General features: G+C 44.5%; 1 protein-coding gene across 1 annotated transcript; it reads left to right on the forward strand.

The window, feature by feature from the left end:
* The first annotated feature begins 4,146 nt into the window (after nucleotides 1-4,146).
* On the forward strand, nucleotides 4,147-18,955 carry LOC149328058 (uncharacterized). Its single transcript, XM_089561347.1, has 5 exons — nucleotides 4,147-4,251; nucleotides 11,709-11,860; nucleotides 11,981-12,075; nucleotides 15,920-16,009; nucleotides 18,801-18,955. Exons 1-5 carry the CDS (start codon nucleotides 4,147-4,149, stop codon nucleotides 18,953-18,955), a joined length of 597 nt encoding a protein of 198 aa, XP_089417473.1.
* The last annotated feature ends 879 nt before the right edge of the window (nucleotides 18,956-19,834 follow it).

The following is a 19,834-nucleotide window of genomic DNA, read 5'->3' on the forward strand; positions in this document are numbered from 1 at the left end:
GAAGTTGACGAGCGGGATCGCGAGAAGACAGAGTTCGTGACGCCGGATGGCCTTTATGAGTTCAAGGTCCTTCCTTTCGGTTTGTGTTCGGTTCCGGCAACATTTCAGAGAATGATGGACGCTGTTCTGACGGGCCTGAAATGGCAGTCGTGCTTGGTATACCGGGACGACGTTGTTGTATTTTCGCCGTGCTACAGGCTATAAGATCTGCCGGCCTGACGTTGAAGCCCGAGAAATGCCACTTTGGTTATGAGGAGCTCCTTTTCCTGGGCTATGTCGTCAGCTATCGGGGAGTCCGGCCGGATCCTCCTAAAACGGCTGCCGTCGCCAACTTTCCCACTCCTTCGGACAAGAAAACGGTCCGGCGTTTTTTGGGCCTTTGCGCCTTTTACGGGCGGTTGATTGCCAACTTTTCCCGACTTGCTGCACCGTTGACGCATCTAACAAGAGAGGACGTCCCATTCGCATGGACGGAACAGCAGCAGCAGGCATTTGATGAATTACAGCGACGCTTCCACACCACGCCTGTCCTCGGTCATTTCAATTCTCGTGCGGAGACCCTGGTCCGCACAGATGCCAGCAACGTGGGCCTCGGTGCTGTACTCGTCCAGTGGCAGGACGGCGCTGAGCGCGTGATAGCATACGCAAGCCGCACTCTGTCTCGTGCTGAATCTAATTATTCCACGACCGAAAAAGAATGCCTTTTCGTGGTATGGGCTGTGACGAAATTTCGACCCTACCTGTACGGCCGGCGTTTTCAAGTCGTAACCGACCACCACTCTCTCTGCTGGTTGACGAACTTACGGGATCCCTCTGGCCGCCTTGCGCGCTGGAGCTTACGTCTTCAGGAGTTCGACATGTCCATCGTGTATAAATCAGGGCGCCAGCACAACGATGCCGACTGCTTGTCCAGATATCCAGTTGAGGCTGCGTGCGACGAAGACGAACCGGACTTCCCTCTCATCGCAGCCGTAGACGCAGCGACTATTTCCAGTCAGCAACGTGAGGACCCGGCGCTGAAACCTCTCATCGACTTTTTGGAAGCACGTACCACGGAGGTTCCCCAGCCCATCGCAAGAACCCAGTCCTCCTTTTGTCATCGCAACAACGTGCTGTACAAAGCCAACTTTTCTCCAACCGGAAGCGACTACCTCCTCGTCGTCCCAGCGAATCTCCGTGAAGAAATCTTGCAGGCGTGTCATGACGAGCCCACCGCCGGTCACCTCGGCTACGCCGCGCACTCTCGCTGGGATCAAAAAGAGCTATTACTGGCCTAAGCTCAGTAACAAAAGGTATCTGAGTAGCATTGCAAGGTCGGCTTCAGAGGCATTAAGGGTCTGTGTCCAGCAATTTTCAGACAATGTCCAGCAATTTCGGACGAAAATTTTCAAAATTGAAAAATTGGAAGATACTTTTACAGAAATATTGAAGGTAGTGGTCCACTCCTCTGATATGGAGCAAAATCTTTCTTTTAAACTGTTTCGAAGGATCGCATCGAACAGTTCCGACACCTATAGAAAACCAATGAAGAACGGTTTTCACGATAGCAAAAACGTTAATTGAAAATAAATTCAAGATTGCAGGAGGATGATCTGCCAATCTACTGATTGCTATAGTCAAATGTTACATTATACGAAAATATTGCCATCATAAAAGGCTTCCCTCTCAAAATTGCTTTTGTCCCGAATTCTTGCGTATAGAAATGCTTTTTTTATTCAATGTGTTTGAAGGGCTAGTTTTCCAAGCAGTGTTTCGAAAATTAAATTGCGGCATTGGCTCTGCAATGACCACGCCATTTTTTGTTATCAAGGTTTCTTAATTATCAGTCCACCCGAAAAAATACTTTTTGCAAAGGACACAAAAAGAGCTCTGGCTTCTTTAAGAAAGCGAATGCCAGGAAGAAATTTTTTCCTTGAAATAGCGCACAAAACTAATGTCATGTTCCTTTAGCTTCCAGATAAACACAGCTCAGATAGGAGATCATTTTTCCTCTTAAGAAATGTCACCCGCCTAAAAGAACTCAGTGGGCAATTTTTTGCCCGTGGTGATCAATCCCGCGGATATAAAAAAAAATTTAATTTACACACTTGATGACGCGTACATAAAGAAGAAAAACGTTTCTCCGGAGTTGACTTTTGCGCCTTTGAGCGTGTTACCAGCTGAAAAGTTATTCCATTTGTTGCCAGCAAAAATCTTCACCAATAAATTATTCCCGTACGAAGACGAAATGACAAATTGTATGCAGCCCCGGTAAAACATGGACGCAAAACGCATGCAGAATTGCGCCTGCTATCACATGAAAGCTTGCGAAAAATTTTTTGTGCATGTATTCGAAATTGTCTAATAAGAACGGTAAAGGCAAATGTCAAAGCTTTTCGACACTGCTTTGGAAAGAATTCATTATCTTGAGGTAGAACCTTTGCTCAGCAATGCGTGCGAGCGCTACTTCGAAACATACTTCTTTACGGCTTTAAGGTTATTTATTGCGACATCTTCAGTGAGTAGAAATGTGAGCTCAGTAATTACGGACAGGCGATATTTTAAGCATTGTATCCAAGCTTAATTTGTCAAAGAGAGCGAATCCGCTGTTAGATATCAAACTCTGGTTTAAAGACTTGGCATATGAAAATGATTGCAGTTAGCGCGCACGAAAAGCTAGTCCGACCCCTTTGCCAGCAGCAAAATGAGGGCGTTTGCCACGGAGGCTTCATGAACCGGAGCCGACTCCCAGTATGCGCTTTTATGCAACAAACACAAGTTCATTGTGCAAAAAGCGAAGATTTTTCTCACAATTAAAGGATTTTCATTCAGGAAGATCCTTGTGCAAAGTTGAGGCTCTCCTGGCAAATTTTTGGCATGTGAGAAACCGGAAAAGTTGACGAGGCATTCTATGCTTTTACATATTTGCTGAAGAAACGCGCATTCTACAGTGTATTGGTAATCTGTCTGCGCCTGCTAGCTTTTCGCACTACAGCTAGTTGAGTACACTCTAAAGTATTCTGATGGTATTGCGTCATGTCGGTACTCCGAGCGTGGGTACCACCAGGGGCGGAATAAAGGGGGAGAAGGCGTATAGCGTCTACCATTCAAGCGAAGCTTAGTGTTCTGGGGTAAGAAAGTGCAATAGCAACAATGTGCCTTAAGTGAATATTGAACTTTTCCAGCCCTAACAAGAAACGAATACTTTGTATGGGATCTGGTGCCTTTCTTCTATTTCTAGATCAAGTGCTCAAGCCTTAAGGCTCGTAATTCATCGCTCTTTCTTTATTTAATACACATTGAACGTTGAAACAACTAGAATGGAACACCTCAATGATTATAGAACTAGACATATTCCTAATAAAAGGTACACAACATTCATGAAGTGAAACCTTTATGAATTCTCTTCATAAGGAGAAAAAAACATTAAAGGGACAGTTTATAGCGGCGGATCAAATTAAGATGTTTGGCTGCCGTGATAAGCGGAACATGGTCTGTGCTTTTGGATTCTTCATTCCCGGGAAATGTGGGGTATCAGATCACATCTGAGGCTACTGTAATGCAATTAAAAATGTAATGTGATTAGCTGTCTGCCCGGTAGGCCGTCAATATTTGTTAAAGGTTGAGAGTACGTTTGACCTCATTGAAAAGAAACATTTCGACTAATTCGAAGGAATCTTTAGGGTCCTCGGAGAATTTCCATCATTATTTCCTGAAGTAGACCACGTGATTAATTATGTATTGCTGCTCGCCGTCGAAGTCAGAAATTTATTATCTGCTGCCTGAAACAAAAACGGCGTTCTGTAAAATTGTAACCGCCCGTTGTAAAAAATTGAACGGTTAAAATGCCTTCATCATTATGTTACTTTGATGGGCGTTTTGCCCACTAATGCATACACGATATAAATAATTGCTAAAACACATCAGCAGTGTCAGATTGTTCCCCTGTTCCTCCGGCTTCACTAGAATTACAAAGTGCGAAGACGCGGAATATAGAACTAGCTAACTAACCCGCGGAAGAAAATTAATATGGCCGGTGTTTTAACTTAGCGCCCTTCCCTTAGCACATCGACTACTGGAGAACAATATATCCAGCGCCTTTGTGCATAAACTGCTAGCTACGACACCACTGGTTTCTCCTAACCTTTTAACTAGCCAGACACCGTTATGGCAATCTTGTTGGGCGTCTACACATTAGTTGCCGTAGGGATCACTGCGGCTATGCGTTACGAAGATAATCCACTACATATTGCACACCAGTATGCCAGTGACGTGAGTAAAACAACAGTTTCTGGAGGTTTTGGGAGACGGCTTCCGTTTGTGGTAAATGCAAGACTTCTCACTTTGCAATACCTTGAAAACATCAGCAGTCATTCGTGCAGACGCAGTTCCGTGTCACGCGGTGCATACTAGATACGTAATAAACCGGTTTTAAAGCAGTACACATGCATACAGTGAGGGCTGGCGATTGCATAAGAACCCAAATATGATCATCATATGTGGCTGTTAACAGCACTCCACCGCCTAGGGCAGAATGACCACTGTGCCGCTCATTCTCACACTAGAAGAAGCGTTGACTACTCTGTAACCGGAAATATGTTTAGCAATATTTCTCGATGCTTGTTTAGGCGCAAGAGGAAGCGTATTTGTATATCTTAGCGTAACTTTCCTGTTTGGTTAATCGCTAGTGAGGTCGTATGCATTTTCAATAATAATTTTAAAGATAATTCATTAGGAAGCCATTAAAGAAACAACCATATGCTACCGGTTGGATCCAAACCACGCACGTCTAAATTTCACGTCCAATGCGGAGGATGTAGTAAGTCTTGTGTTACCGCGAGTGGCACGTATGAACGTGATGGAACGCTGATGCTGCAAGCTGCGTCAGAACCCTCTTATGCTACCTACGGCACCAAGACTACCAGAATCGAACCCGTCATTAGCTATTGATCGGACAAGAGAAGGGAAATGAGGGCTGCGTTATCACACTGAGTTCGAGTTTATTTCTACCACAGCCAAAATTTTACATCACAGAAACAAACGAGAAAAAACGCTGTACAGCAAACAGCGATAAGGAACGCGAGAAAAAAGAAACTGCGGTTTTGTGGCTTGACAGGCCCCACTTCTATAGAGCAAAATATCTCCATTGACCGCAGGGAAATAGAGTATCATCAACAGCAAAACATCACCAAACAGCAATTACCAAAAACAATATCATGCAGTGGCAGAAAATTCATTCAAAAAATTAAACTGGACATATGATTAGAAAAAATGATACACTCAAAGAAACATCATTCGCAGTTGCCTGATGTGACCACTGCGAACAAATTTTTTTTTGTAATGTACACAGGTTTTCTGCAGTGAGGTGTAGTTTATTTAGTGCATCATCATCAACATCATATATGACGGAACGGGACACTCAAATAAACCAAGGAGCATAAGAGATGTTTTTTTTTAATTATTGTTGCTCGTCATTGATCGATAAATATAGTAATTGTTCTTAAATTATTTGATTATAAATTATTAGGTTTGCATTAATGGCCGCGTGTTTGTTTCAAGCAGGCAGCGGCGCGATTAGGAAAAGGTATTAAAAAGGTCTTTTTAGCGACCATGCAGTCTTCTCTTATAATATCTACGGTGGTGCCATACCCACGTCACAACATGCTAACATTTGCGGCCCCGTGCCAAGCAACAATAACGTATTGGCTTTAACCGCCTACACGCAAACATCATGAATCTCTACACTGCCGGCGATAAAATTCTTCAGGCCTCAAAATCTCGCAATGTATTCCATCCGTCCTATAAAAGTTATTGTGCCGTTAGTGAGTTGTGCATAAACATTAAGAAGAAAACAGTAATATTCTACTGATAAAAACTTCTCATTAGAGATTTCACATATTATGGGCATAAATTGTGCCGAATTGACAATTTTTTGTTCTCTGAAGAGAATTCTTCAACTTGGCGCTTGTTTACAAAATTTTTCGAATCGTTGATGACCCAATACGTCACACTAACACACACATGAATAAGCAGCTTCCGAAACGATGAGATAAGTAAACACTTTCACGGGTGCAGCAGTTGCCAGTTATTTCAAGCTAAAATAGGCAAAAAAATTATTTCCGAGCACTGCACATCTACACGCAGCTATGAACGCTGAACATGTATCCTTTTATATATAGGCATTACTAACTTCACAGCCGATCTTTTAAAAAATTTTGGTGCTATTTCAGTTTTCTTCTCCAGTATAGTTACTCATAAGAACATGGTCCCCACGCTGAAATTATGAAAAATAGAAGAATCTCATTCATTTTCTGCTATTCTAACTACAATTTCATTGCAACTAAGATAGGTGCGGAGCATTCACTGCATTCTTTATGCACACGCATTGACATCACTTTCTTAACACTGCCTCAGAAGTATGTGCACTTCAACAGGCGATGTTCTTTTCTGCTCGACGTCCAGCCTCTGAGATGCAAAAATTTCAGTAGTCAGCCGAGTTTAACTTGTACCTCCGGTGAGGTTTCAGATCTGCAGTGGTGTAAACACTTGTGGGTTTTTGGAATAACCTTCTGAACAATATCATCTTCCAGTACAATGAAGTTTCTTTGTCGTCATTATAGCATGGGTAGACGACGCGTAACGTAGGTTCATCATGTCTTCCTGTTTTGCTTGTTATAGCTTTTTGCTCCACTTTTGACATTAGGTCTCACTTTCATTTCTTTTCATTTGCTGTTTCTTTATACGCCACCTGTCCGCGTTCGCTCAAACGTCTGACGTCTCAAGCCGATTTCACCTTTCACCTTTGCTAGCGCCGACGCAGGAAAGGAGGATGATGAAAACAGCTATATCATGGCGGAGACAGTTAGACGCACACGTCTTCCGTGACGTCACATGTACGGCAGCCATTCAGAGAGCGCTTGCCTCCCAGGTGACGTCACAGCCTCCTTCACCGCAACTGCTGCGTGGGGCATTCACAGCTAAGTGTGTTTAGGGCGGTATTAAAGGCCGAAGTGAGTTAGTGAGCCATATGATATAAAAAAAGAAAGATATAAAAAACTTACAGGACTGCCATTGTTGTGTAAGGACGTATAATTATATCAAAGAATTTCTCTCGAAACGAAGAACTAGGCTCAATGTCGGAGAAGTACAGTCGAGTTCCCGCGACTGCGAAGTAGCGGTACACCGCAGGGGGCAGTACTGTCCCCTTCGCTATTCATCATTGCCCTACTAGGACTACCGAGCAGGCTGGACAGCATAAAGGGTTTCAAGCACACGCTTTATGCTGACGGCATTATGGTCTGGACCTCCGGAGGTCAATTGGGAGCCTGCAGGAAAGACTACAATGTGCTGCGGATACCGTCAACAATACGCTAATAGCTTTGGACTTCAGTGCACCCCCAAATAATCGGAACTTATTTTTAGGAAGAAAGGAGACTCTGACCCTGTTATAGTAGTTGTGGGAGGAGGGCAAATTCAAGAGGTACCACTTGCGAAAACCTTGGGTCTGTTAATAGACGCCAAAGGCAGCAACGCGAAAGCGATTAGGTTATTCCAGGCAACAACTGAGTAAGTGCCGAGAATGATTAGCAGGGTATCAAACCACAAGCACGAACTCAAAAGAAAAATAAACCATGAAGTTATTACCGGCTTTTATTGTCAACAGAATTGCTTAAATATCACCATATGTGAAATAGAACAAAAGTGAGAAGAAAAAGCTGGACATCATAATACGCAAAGAGCACTTGGTATCCGGTCAACGCAGGAACAAAAAGATTTCTACACTTGGTCGTTCACAATGCTTTAGAAGAAATTACTGAAGACCATTCGTTATCACCGAAGATATGGCTATCAGGAAGCAGTACAGGAGAGGACATACTCGATAGACTAGGGGCCGCCTGTATTTGGTCCACGTTACGACAGAGAGCACATGGGAGATGAGCTTAGAAGCAAGATCGAGCTGCTACCCAATCCGGGGAGTATGCACCCCAAGTATCGTAAGAAAAGAAGAAAAGCTAGGGGGATCGCCATCATGAGGACATGTGGCGCTATATAAGCGGCAATTTACGTGGACGCGGAAATTGCAGTCCACGGGATATCAACGACAGCATGCACGGATGCGCAAAGATAATTAGTTAATGGGGTATCAATTCGATAGCAGGGAATCGCCCAGACCAAGGAAGCAGTGATAGCTTTGGCGATGGTTTCCAGGAAGGTCTCGTGCGTAATTACGGACTCCCAGACTGCATGTCGTAACTATACGAGCCGGAGGATCGGCAAACACGCAAACATAATACTCAGAATTAAAGAACATACTGTTCAAATCCAGTCATATGGACTCTAGGACATTCTGCGGATGTTTGAAACGAAAGTGGTCACGTCGCTGTTCGCGCGCTATTACCCCGGGTCCTCCAACATTTGCAGGAACATAATGATTCAGAACCATTATTGAGCTATAGAAATTTACCCCAACTCAAGAGATTAACGAGGAAAGCATACGCCGAACCACACAAAAATCTATAGCGGCAGCAAGAGGTCATTTAAAGGAAATTAAAATTGGATTCTTATATAGGTCCTGTAAAATTCAGCTATAAGGTTCGAACTGGTGCTATCCGCATTGCGCCTTCTGCGGTGAAGTGGCTGACATTTATCATATAGTATGGGCATGCCAGAAAAACCCAGCTATACATAGAATCAATAACCCAACAACTGAGGACAGGGAGGCGGCGCTGTTCAGCTCACATTCGGAAGGCCAGCTTTCGCTGGTGAACCGGGCAGGGGCGGCGACAAAGGCCAATGGGCTCCTGGAATGACGGCCCACCCAACCATTCGACACATTAAACGTTTCTCTCTCTCTCTCTCAAAAAAGAAGAGCACTCCCCAGGTTTAGAGCAAACGAAAAATCATTGACATTTTGGGGCCCACGAGGGTCCCTTGGTGGGCAGGGGATGGCAGCGGATGAACGAAGGCGGTAAGCCACATGGCAACGTTTCTGCGGTGTCGCATCAGCGTCTAGTAAACCAGCGTTGACGCATTCGCGCCCAAAGGATAGAACGAAAAAACACGCGAGGGCATACGAACTGGCTTCTTCAGACCGGGATGTGGAGAGACTGTGGACGAAGTCCCTCAACTATTCTCTTAGTAGAGAAGCTAATCATCCGATTGAGTGGCGATGGGAGCCTGCTGCGGGGGCTAGATGACAAAAAGGGTGCTGCTGCCTGTGCAGCGCGTTGGAATAATCCGGAATTCACCGCCAATGCGCGGCTAGTCATTAGTCGATACCAATAGCCATCTGCGAGGTATTGCCGGTGCCGATGCAGAGTTCGGCCTCGCCAAATATCTCCCTATATCTCCGTCGCCTCATCCGAACCGCCGGTATTTCGTCTCAGACGACGTTACAGCATGAACGCCCCACACCAGCTGTACTGTGTATTGTGTCGTGCACTAAATAAATAAATAAATAAAATCCCCGCGTTCCTTTGTTTCTGTGGTTGTTGGCTTCTCTCATACGTATAACGAGCCCCTTATTCCCCCACCTTGTTTGCTATATATTAACCATTTATAGGTTTAAAAAAAAGCGCAGATAGTATCCTGAATGCCGCCTTCACGGAATGTATATTCAGCTCCGCGCACATAAGATAAGGATACAGCGGTCATATTTATTTAATTAGTTATCCAGATTTCGTTAATTATCTTTTTAATTTTTCACTTTACGCTGCATATTCTGATCGCAATATTCAAGACTTTAAACATTGAAAGCTAATACAGTTTTCAGCATGTCGCTAAGTGCAACAGATATTGACATCTTCGCCACTGATTTTTGAGCCTTTTCGGATCCGATTCGGGAACTGAACGCTCAGATTTTGCCGGAAATTCCGCCCACGAAACTATGTGAGAGAGTTACGAATTGATGACGACAACCTACAGTACCAAGGCTAGCTCCGACTGTGGCAAGCAGGCGCTCGAGAAGAGCGCATAGTCACTGCCTCCGTGAACAGCACGCGCTCTTTTTTCGACACTGGTATTGAACTTAGAGGCACGTTTCCTGCCGTCAGTGGCTTCCAAAAAGTAGCACGGTGATAATGAAGGTCTCCTAATTCCCAGCCACCTGGGAATCTTCAATGTGCACTGACACTGCACAACGCACTGGCGCCTTTTTGCGTTTCGCCTCCATCAAACTAGGCCGCCGCGGTTGAATTCGAGCCCGGGTACTCCGGCTCAATAATAATAATAATAATAATAATAATAATAATAATAATAATAATAATAATAATAATAATAATAATAATAATAATAATAATAATAATAATAATAATAATAATAATAATAATAATAATAAACTTTATTCATGCAATATTTACATTCTCGTACAGGCACACCAAAGCCACAAGAGGGCTTGTAGGGTGTCGCCCGGCAGTAGCGACAATCCAAGTGCACAATTTATACAACAGGGAACGAAACACGCAAAAGAAGAACATATACCTAAGTACACATGCACTGAACTTGTGCACTAAAATAAAGAATGAATTGATTATAGATACCAATGTAAAAAACAAGGAAACGAAATGAAGATAAAAAAATATTTCGCTAGGGGGGAGGGAAGAAGAAGAAGAAGAAAAAAAAATAGGCAGAAAGTTTAAATGCTCTTTACAGTTGCATTTCTAGCGATAATATTGCGTTTCTTCGCTCTGTGCGAGAAGTTAAGGAGAATACATACTCTGGCAGCTCATTAAAGATAGAAGGAATGTAATAGCGCCTTATTGCTTCCCCAAAATGAGTGCGGACTCTTGGCACAACATGCCGCGGAATGTGTCTTAGAGGCTTGGGTTTTATTGTTTCAGTTTTGTAAGGGCTGTCCCAAAAGTGTTTTAAAACTACAACTTGCTTAAACAGATTGTCACGCCTTACCAACGCGTTAATCAGTGAGGCACCACTGCGGGTTTTATCTTCAGGCAGGTCCGCACTTTCATGCACTGTCAGCTCTCTCAGAAGTGTAGCTAGATATCGCCGTACAATCGTAAAATTTAATTAGCATGTCCTCGTTCTTAGTGCACTTATGGTGGTTTTCAGCATGTTTGCAAGAGTGAATCTTTCAGTGCAACCAGATATGTATTCAACAGTCTAGACCACGAACCTTTATGACCTGAGTGCACCTCATGCCACGAGCTTACTTTGCTCATCGGACTTGCTGCTATACATTTTATTTGATTCCGGTCATCGCAGTGAAGAAAAAGACGCCTAATTCCCGGAACATGTGGAAAACATTCCCATGACAGTGTGCGCACATTTTTGTATATTCCAGCGGCTACTCAAATGCATGCTCGAGCCAAGCTGGAAATCTATAAAGGTGCACAACCTCGAGACTGCGGCCGGTTCGGTATGAACGAGAACTCAGCGACAGCGATTTCAGTGCAGGTCGTGTTGGCTGCGCTGACGCCAAGTAGTTGTTCAAAAAGCAATAACTGATATCTCTAGAAGTGACACTGATCAGATTGCATTATATTTTTAACTCCTTAGCACACTGTGGTGTCCACGAACTTTGATTCGCTAATTGATATTCTCAGTTTGAAGCGTTGCTTGCGTGTACACCGGTATGGTATTTCAATGTGGAGTTCAAAACTGCTTCAGAGCATGTTTCTGCTAATGATTTTGCAATGATCATAGAGTACCAAAAGGTATTGAAATTCGTAGGACGCTGTCTAGCCTGCCGCTTATGCAATGCTCATTTTCAGTTTACAGCGGTTAATGAGCTGCTTTTTGTCACGAAGCAGACCCAGAACCTTGCCCTCGCTCCTAAAACCCTCTGCCAGGCAATTTTGAAACTACGTCCCATTAGTCCCAATTCTTTCCAATACATCGTGTACTACCCCCCTCCATCGACGCGGTACAAAATGTGAGTGCTGAAGTTCATGTTAATTTTCTCTTTCTTGCTTTTCTTTCTTTCTGAGCAGGAGTGAGTTTAATGAAATCTGATACAATTTGTATTTACCTGCTCTTCACTCAGGAAAGCGTTCGTTACAACGCTTACTACAAGTGTCAGTTCCGCAGAAAATAGTGGCCGTCATCTCCCTAACGCCATCGCTTATCAGACTTCGCAAGGTGAGCACAGACTAGGGCGGACCATTTTAAATATATTTTGAACGTCTTCTCTAACCTTTCCGCAATGAAAACTTTTTCAAGGAGCCTGAACTAAAGTAGTCTTTGTTTTCTTATGGTTCTAATCATTGACGCGCATTATTATTAATAGGCCCTGCAATCCCTGAACTTTGCCGCCGCGGTGGCTAAGCGGTTATGGTGCTCGGCTGCTAACCCGAAAGACGCGGTTTCGATCCCGGCCGCGGCGGCTGGAATTTCTTTGGAGGAGAAATTCTAGAGGCCCGTGTACTGTGCGATGTCAGTGCATGTTAATGAACCCCAGGTGGTCGAAATTTCCGGAGCCCTCCACTACGGCGTCTCTCATAGCTTTAGTCGCTTTGGGACGTTAAACCCCGTAAACCAAACCAAACCAAACCAATCCCTGAACTGTTGGTTGAGGCCCTATTTTATGGAAAAGTATGGTGCAGTGTCGACAACAAAGCGATTGTTCTGGTGTCGGAATTGGCATTTGCAAGATCTTGTCCTCTGAACAATACCACAGGTTGAAAGCGTTATGTGTTGTCATATAGCCGTACGGGTAGGCAGTCCAGGATGGGCGCGATTACACTTGCCCTGATTAGTAAAGCCTTTTTTGGGTGAACTCGTACCCTGACAATTAAGTGAACACTGAGGCGGCAATAGCCCGAAATGCACTCGGAGTTTGTCGAATATCAATAAAAACGTCGTTTTTTGTATCCTGAATACTTGGCAGAGGGCAAATTTTGAACACCGGATACCAGATAAGATGCCCCAACAACAATCTCTAGTGCTGTAGAGATTGCAGCCACCAGAAGAAACATGGTAGCCTAACCCTTTGCATACAAACCGACCAGGTCGCTTCAAATCGGCTTTAAACAAGCAGCCTCAGAAAAGCACAAAGAAAACAGAGGTCTCGTGGCAAACTACCCTCCCCTGCTAGACTTCCCAGGGAGTGCCCATGCTGGCAGTCTGCCGGTTCAAGCAGGATGATGTTGTTGTCCAGTTTAGCCAGTCTTCTAAGGATATTGTTTAGAAAAAATTTTATTTACATATGTACACATGCCACGGTTACCAGGTACAGTGACATTTTCAAGAACACATGACAATAAGCATGTAAGGCGAGCCAATTAAACAGCTACCATAAACATCTCTAACTAATATGAATTGCTCGTGGGCGATGTAAAACAGAATAGAATACCTATTGACACAAGGGTGAAAAGGCAATAATTTGACATTGAAATATTTAAAAAGACACCTTAGCGCCAGTTTGGCCTAAAAACCAGGACAAGACGACTATTATTCACAGAAATGAATGGGCATGACCATTGCCGGAGGAACTCTTCCTCACCCAAGAAAAAGAGTTCCGCGGACAAAAAACTGATGAGCTCCCGTCGGAGACGGCCGAGAATCGGCCACACAGCGCGGCGTCGAAAGCCACCAGCGACCAATGGCTTAAAAGAATAGAATGCGGTTAAATGTTTACAAATCCATACGTGTTGACCAAGATTTTACGGTTCGTAAGTTCCCCACGAAAACTGAATTTGCTAGAACGTTTTTTCCGAAGACACTTGGGGAATAGAATTGGTTGCAGGGTCGTTGTGTCTGCGTTACTTTAAATGAGCATTGTTTTAAATGTCGCGTAAATTCATGGCAGTGTGCTCTGCCTGATGCGTTGTTCCCTGCGTTCTAATACTTTTAATTGTACTTCTAGACACAGGTTCTTAACTTCCATGAATAATTCAGCCTTCCTTCTTGAATGTCACCCCCTCCGACCAGTAATGCCGATTGCGCTGTGGGTTTCTTGATAAGGAAATGAAAATTTGGCAGAGGCTTAGCTTGGTTAAGCCCGGTAAGTTGCGAATGCAATAGCCCTGGCTGCGCCTGGTTTGCTTGGTGGTGTGTCTTGGTAGTGCTCTTAGTAAAGCTTATTTATGAAAGTTTTGCCCAATTGTTTTACATGGCATTATACTCACCACACGAGGGCCCCCACGTGCTGGGAGATTTATGCGTGCCTCGGTCGCCAAAACGAGCGGCTGACGCTAACGGATGATTGTCGAGATGCTTCCCTCTTCTTTCACTTCCACTTCCTCCCTTCCTGTACGGTGCGGTTCGGCGGTCCACCGAGATGGCAGAGAATTTCCTTTCCTCAAAAAGCGTTGCGTTCAAAGGGCAAGGCATCACGCCGAACGGGTGGTGGCGTTCCTCCCTTCCTGTGGTTCGGGTGTCCACCGAGATGACAGAGAATTACTGCGCCATGCCTTGCCCTTTGAACGCACCGGTTTTTGAGGAAAGAAAACGGCGGAGTAATTCTCTGTCATCTCGGTGGACACCCGAACCGACCGCTAAGCGCGCCGCGCGCGGCAGGAGCGGGAGTTAGGCCGCGCTTGGTAGCTGCGGCCTTGCTCTTGCAGCTGTGACGTCAGACCGCTAAGCGCGCCGCGCGTGGCGTTAGGCCGCGCTTGGTAGCTACCGGCCTCGCTACGCGACGGGCTGAAAGTGCAAGCAGTATTGCTTTCGCAGTAAAACGTGCGAGACGGCGGAGTGGTGTCTACGCCCACTCACGGTAAACTCGCGTGTATACGGCGGCTCCTCTTCCTGGTACCTGTCACCAACGCTCACTATGGAGTTAATATTTTATGCGGAGCCTGTTCTGTATCCTATGGCGCAATCCAGGATGCCCCCCTTTGTGATACTAGGTAGCTGTTGTTCTGACAGCTGTTGTCAGATGGCAGCTGTTCTTTTTCTTTTGGTTGTTCTTCTTTTAAAAGAGCTTTTGCAACTCCAATGAACCATCTGCTTTCCTCTGGCAATTTCAGCCCTCAGAACCGCAGGAGAAATTGTTCTCAAATCAGCCGCCCCAAAAATCTTCACGCGACTTTATTATCCATAGGGTTTTGAAGCACCAGGGTAGGGTGTCTGTTGCATGGTTCAAGTCGTAACCATTAGGCGGCCTCAGCTGTTGCCTTGTGGTTAGTGCATCCGCCTCAAATATGGGAGGTTCGAGGTCAATCTCCAGTGCCGCTGTGTACCCACCTGTTTATGAATGGATACAAGCGTACTCCAGGCAAGGTGCTCGGCTTTCTATGAGGTGGAATTCCTGGGAAAAGGACGGCATATGGGTATCACCACACCATCTGCATTAAACATGAATCAACGAAAAAAGAAAATAATTCAAAAGATGGTCACTAGTGGTTAACGCGACATTCAGTGACAGCTGTTAAGCCATTTGTACTTTAACGATATGTTGTTGTGCACGACTTTAGATCTGCATACTTCTAGAGCACTCCTTTTTACTTTCTCACACAGTCCTTTTTCTTCAGTGTATCTTTTCCGATCCATCGTTCCGGAAGAGCAGCAGAGCAAATGATCCTCTCTTGGGGCGTTTCGTTTCGCAGCAGCTACTGCAGACGAACCGTGCTGCATTCCTCCACTCTCGCCTTACGCTCCCTCCTCCTTCCGCGATAACCGCATTTCTGACGGTTACTGCGGTGCGCCTTCACATACTCCCGCCATAATCAACTTTCAACTTTCACCTGAGAACGGCAGAAAATCCTAAGCTTGAGATCATTATAATATTAGCATTGTGAAGCATTCGTGATTTTTTCTCTGTGGTGCTCGCTGGAAAGCACTCTTTTTGACCCACTTTAACAGCCGTCTCAAGCACATAGCTGCCATTTTTGTTACGGCGCGATCCCTACCAGTGCCCCTATTCGCCCTATGTTGTCCTTGCAGGAAGATCGCTACTAAAGACGTAAAAAAAGCTTTAAGAATTTCAAATCCTGCAAATGCTAGGAATGTGATTTTTTAGTCTCGTACTTTGCCTTTTTAGGTGGCCCCACCTGTTCATACAAGGTTATGTACGCCGACCCTCGAAGCGGCTGTTTCATTCTAGTTTCTTTTGGGCCATTGTGTGGTAGAGGTAAGTTTATTCAAGAAAGCTTTCGCCCATGTGAAAATTTCGATAAACTTTTTCTTTTTCTCATTTATAGAAAACAAGGTATGACCGCATAATTCAGCAGAGAAGATCATTAACTTTTTGCAGCGAGAGCCGCTATATGGAGCCCTCCCTCGACCTTCGTGAAGGCGTGGTCCGTAAAACTTTGCCCCTCACCAACTGGGGGGTGCTCCCGAGGGCTATCCGGAGCCATTTCAGACCCTCCTGAGCACAGGCCATTTAGAGTACCTCCAGGCACTTCCGCGTTCGGAATGAGCCCAGAAAAGGGCCAAGTCCTGCAGGATAGCTTAGAAATTCTGGGTGTGCTATAGAACCATCAGCTCAATCCGTGAGACATGTCACCAAACCAGAAAATCACCCAACCACTCGACTATGCCGGCTATTTGCTTGGCCGCTTTGATAGGTGTCAATTTATATACCACACCCAGAGGGACACAGCCAGAGCGTGCCATATTCGCCAAAGTGGAGTGGACCTCAACCGTTATCTCGAACGAGGGTCGTACTCGGAAGACCGCGCAGAAGTGAGCTTCTGGAAGGAGTCACTTCTAGGAAGCAACTGCCTGCTCGTCCGATTCAAGACCATAGTCGGCTCTTGCAGATTGCTTCTATGGCACGGTAGTCTAGTTTATTCGTAATTTTTTTCTTCTGCATTGTTATCAAAATAAACTGAAAAGATTCGATATTACCGCGTTTTCCGGCATGCATTCTTGCGCGTACAGTATGGCTTATTTATTTATGTTGAATACCTTCAGGAACAGTAAAGCAAAGAACAATGAAGTAGTTACAATGGTTGCTGTCGCTGCGGGAAGGTACTGTAGATGTACTCTCGGCGTCAAATGCGAAAAGCGGAGCGTATGGAAAAGGTCCAGTTTAGGCAGTGTACCTGTCATCATCAAGAATATACGCGCCCATCCGTTTGGCGATAGTTTTCCTTCTATTTACTTTGACGCTAGTTTTACCACTGGAGCGCCACATTCATTCTTTCCACAGATGGCCGCAGTGCGGTTACGCTGGCGGAAAGGGCTGCGGCCTACGCAGGTGAAGCGAGCGCTCTTAGCTCATTGGCCTGAAGCGCTTTCAATTTGCTTCGGTCATTGCCGTGTAATTAGCGCCTGGCTGCGATGCGAACAAATAAAGGTTCAACGGTTTGTGAGAACTAAAGAGTGGGACACGAAGCTTACGAGTGCGCTACGTTGCTAACATCCGCATTATGTTTATCTGAAGCCGAATGTGCCCCGAAATTCGTGCTATTTCCGTACGCAGAGGAAAAAGACTTCATTCAAGGTAACCGCAAGGACTTGCGGGACACACTCGGACAGCTCTTGTCAAGGTGCCGGTGGTATGTTTTCGGGGAAATATGTGAAGGCGTGTGACGATGCGTGACGAGCGGCATAAACACTGCCATTTGTCGAATAATGCTGTCGTATAGCCGGACCACAAAATCATAGTAGGCGCCTTCCTCGTGTATTACAGTGGCCCGCAGAGCATCGTGGGAGCCGCACTGGAGTGGCTGCCGCGAAAATGCCTTCTTCATAACACCCCACACATCTTTGCATACACTCATGTTAGCGCATTGTGGGGGCCACTAAAAGAACATAGCTCCAAGTTGTTCCAGCAGGCATGTCAAGAATTTGGCCTCGTATATAGGGTGCGGTCCTGCCGGAAGTAGTATCGGCTGCCGTGGAACGACCATCGAGAGTACATGGCACCACGATGCTCTCTGTGATGTCGCGTTAAGCTACAGCGTTGAACTTGCCCTGCAGGCCAACCAACGATCCAGGGCTATTCTTGGACACTACTCCCTGTATAATCACGGAGCAAGCCACTGCTTGTAACGCGTTTAAGTTTCGTGGAGCTAACACTTGAATAGAGAAAAGGAACCGGAGATTTCGTGGCCAAAGATATAATTTTGTTATCACAAGAGACTGCGAAAATGCCTAAGCAAAAACATTGCACCACGAATAAACAGATACGGGCCAAGTATCGGCAGAACACTTACCAAAACGAAAGGTCTTTCCCAGTCGCAATACTCAGTGCGACAGCAATTGCATTAAAGTCATCTTACCCCTAGTATAGCAGGGTCATCATGCACATGTGGCAGGAAAGACACACCTAGCGTTCTTGGCTCTCGAAATTCGCTGACAATGATCCCAACGTGTTGAGAACGCTGACTTGTCAGAGAACATCATACAGCACTAGCTTTAAGCAATCCATATTCCGACCGTGAGTGCTGGTCGAGGGAAAACGTAGCCAATAAATAAGTTCGGAAAATATGTTAATCAGACATAATCAAATTGCAGTTTTTGTCAAACTTTATGAAAATGTTTCAAAAATCTAAGAAAATGATGTAGTTTAATCATGAATGATGAAAAATGTTTTTTAGTTTCTGCTTAAAGCTTAATAATTGTATGCACATGAATATAATTTTTTAAAGCCATGTTGTGGTTGTGAACATTGAGTGCGCTTGAAGATATTACTATTCGAATTCAGATTCTGTTCTACCTTGCACGGTGTACCAGTCAAATAAGAGAGACATACATTACTGAGTTGCAATTTATCCTCACCTCATCATCAAATCCCACACCCTGTTTGTACGAAAGCAGAATTCGAAAACGTAGGGAGAATTTTGTACAAGCTAAAACATAGGGTGTTACGTTAATTGCACACTCATTCACTAATTCCTGAAAAGTTGCCTACAAGGATGATATACTGCATAGAGCAAAACAATAAATTGAAATTTTCTTTCTCTAATCAGGTTGCCGGCTGCTCCAGACAAGCAGCACAGTGAATGGAGCAATTCCATTTGATTGTAACCAAGTCTACATGGAAAATTGCCGAAGAGCTAGCATAAAAATCTACTATCCAATCTGCACGCATCGACTACCGCACATCGTGCAATGGGGCAGCTGAGATTTTCCTGATTGTACTAAACATTACCTCGACAAATAATATACAAGAAATAAATGATGCGAAGAAAAGCATTCTTTCCAGGCAGGAAAATTAGGTGTTCCCCATTTTTAGCGTCTTTTTCTTTCATATTTACTCATCCTCGCGTACGCGCCTCGCAACTAGAAATCTTGGAATCTTTCTGAAGTCAGCGCTGCCAATGAGCAGCTGAAATATTTTATGTTCTCACAATCTACGTCATCGTTTCTATTTGTCATAGCAACTTGATGTCAGACGAGAGCATTTAAACTTCGAACAAAACAAAACAGGCGCTACTAAGACTTCTTTTCCCAAAGGCTAATATAATGAGGCTGTGGACCTACCGTATTACGTTTACTACAATGGTGAACGAAGTGTCATTGCAAGCATGACAGTAAAACACTGAACAGATATAAATACTTGATTGGCGTTTGGCCACAATAGAATAAAAAAAGGCACGTGTTGCAACTACACAGCCTGGCAAGATTTAGGATTGTGCGATCAATAGAAAAAATAAGATCTTGTTCTAAAAAAAAACACATTATTGTGTAGTTTAAAATTCTGATTACTGTTTTTTCGTACCTTCTATTTATTTTCTGATGAGCTGTAAATTACTGCTAACGTTCCAGTTTTGTACAAGAAATTTTGTCCATGAAAGGGTTAACTCGGGTTTTTTGCTTCACAGTACCAACCCGTTGAATGACATTTTAAGTTAGTGGTCCCAACTGAAGCAACGGTACTATCATGACGCCGCGCAAATATGATCGTAACCATGGTCACCACAGGTAACGTTGGCTTTGTGTTGAAATCACTATATGCCCTTTCGGTTCGAGCTCTCTGACTTCGTTGTTTTCTTTTCAAAAG

The sequence above is a fragment of the Amblyomma mixtum genome, chromosome 9, assembly GCF_055824585.1.
Source record: "Amblyomma mixtum isolate Tamu chromosome 9, ASM5582458v1, whole genome shotgun sequence".
Classification (NCBI taxonomy): domain Eukaryota; kingdom Metazoa; phylum Arthropoda; class Arachnida; order Ixodida; family Ixodidae; genus Amblyomma; species Amblyomma mixtum.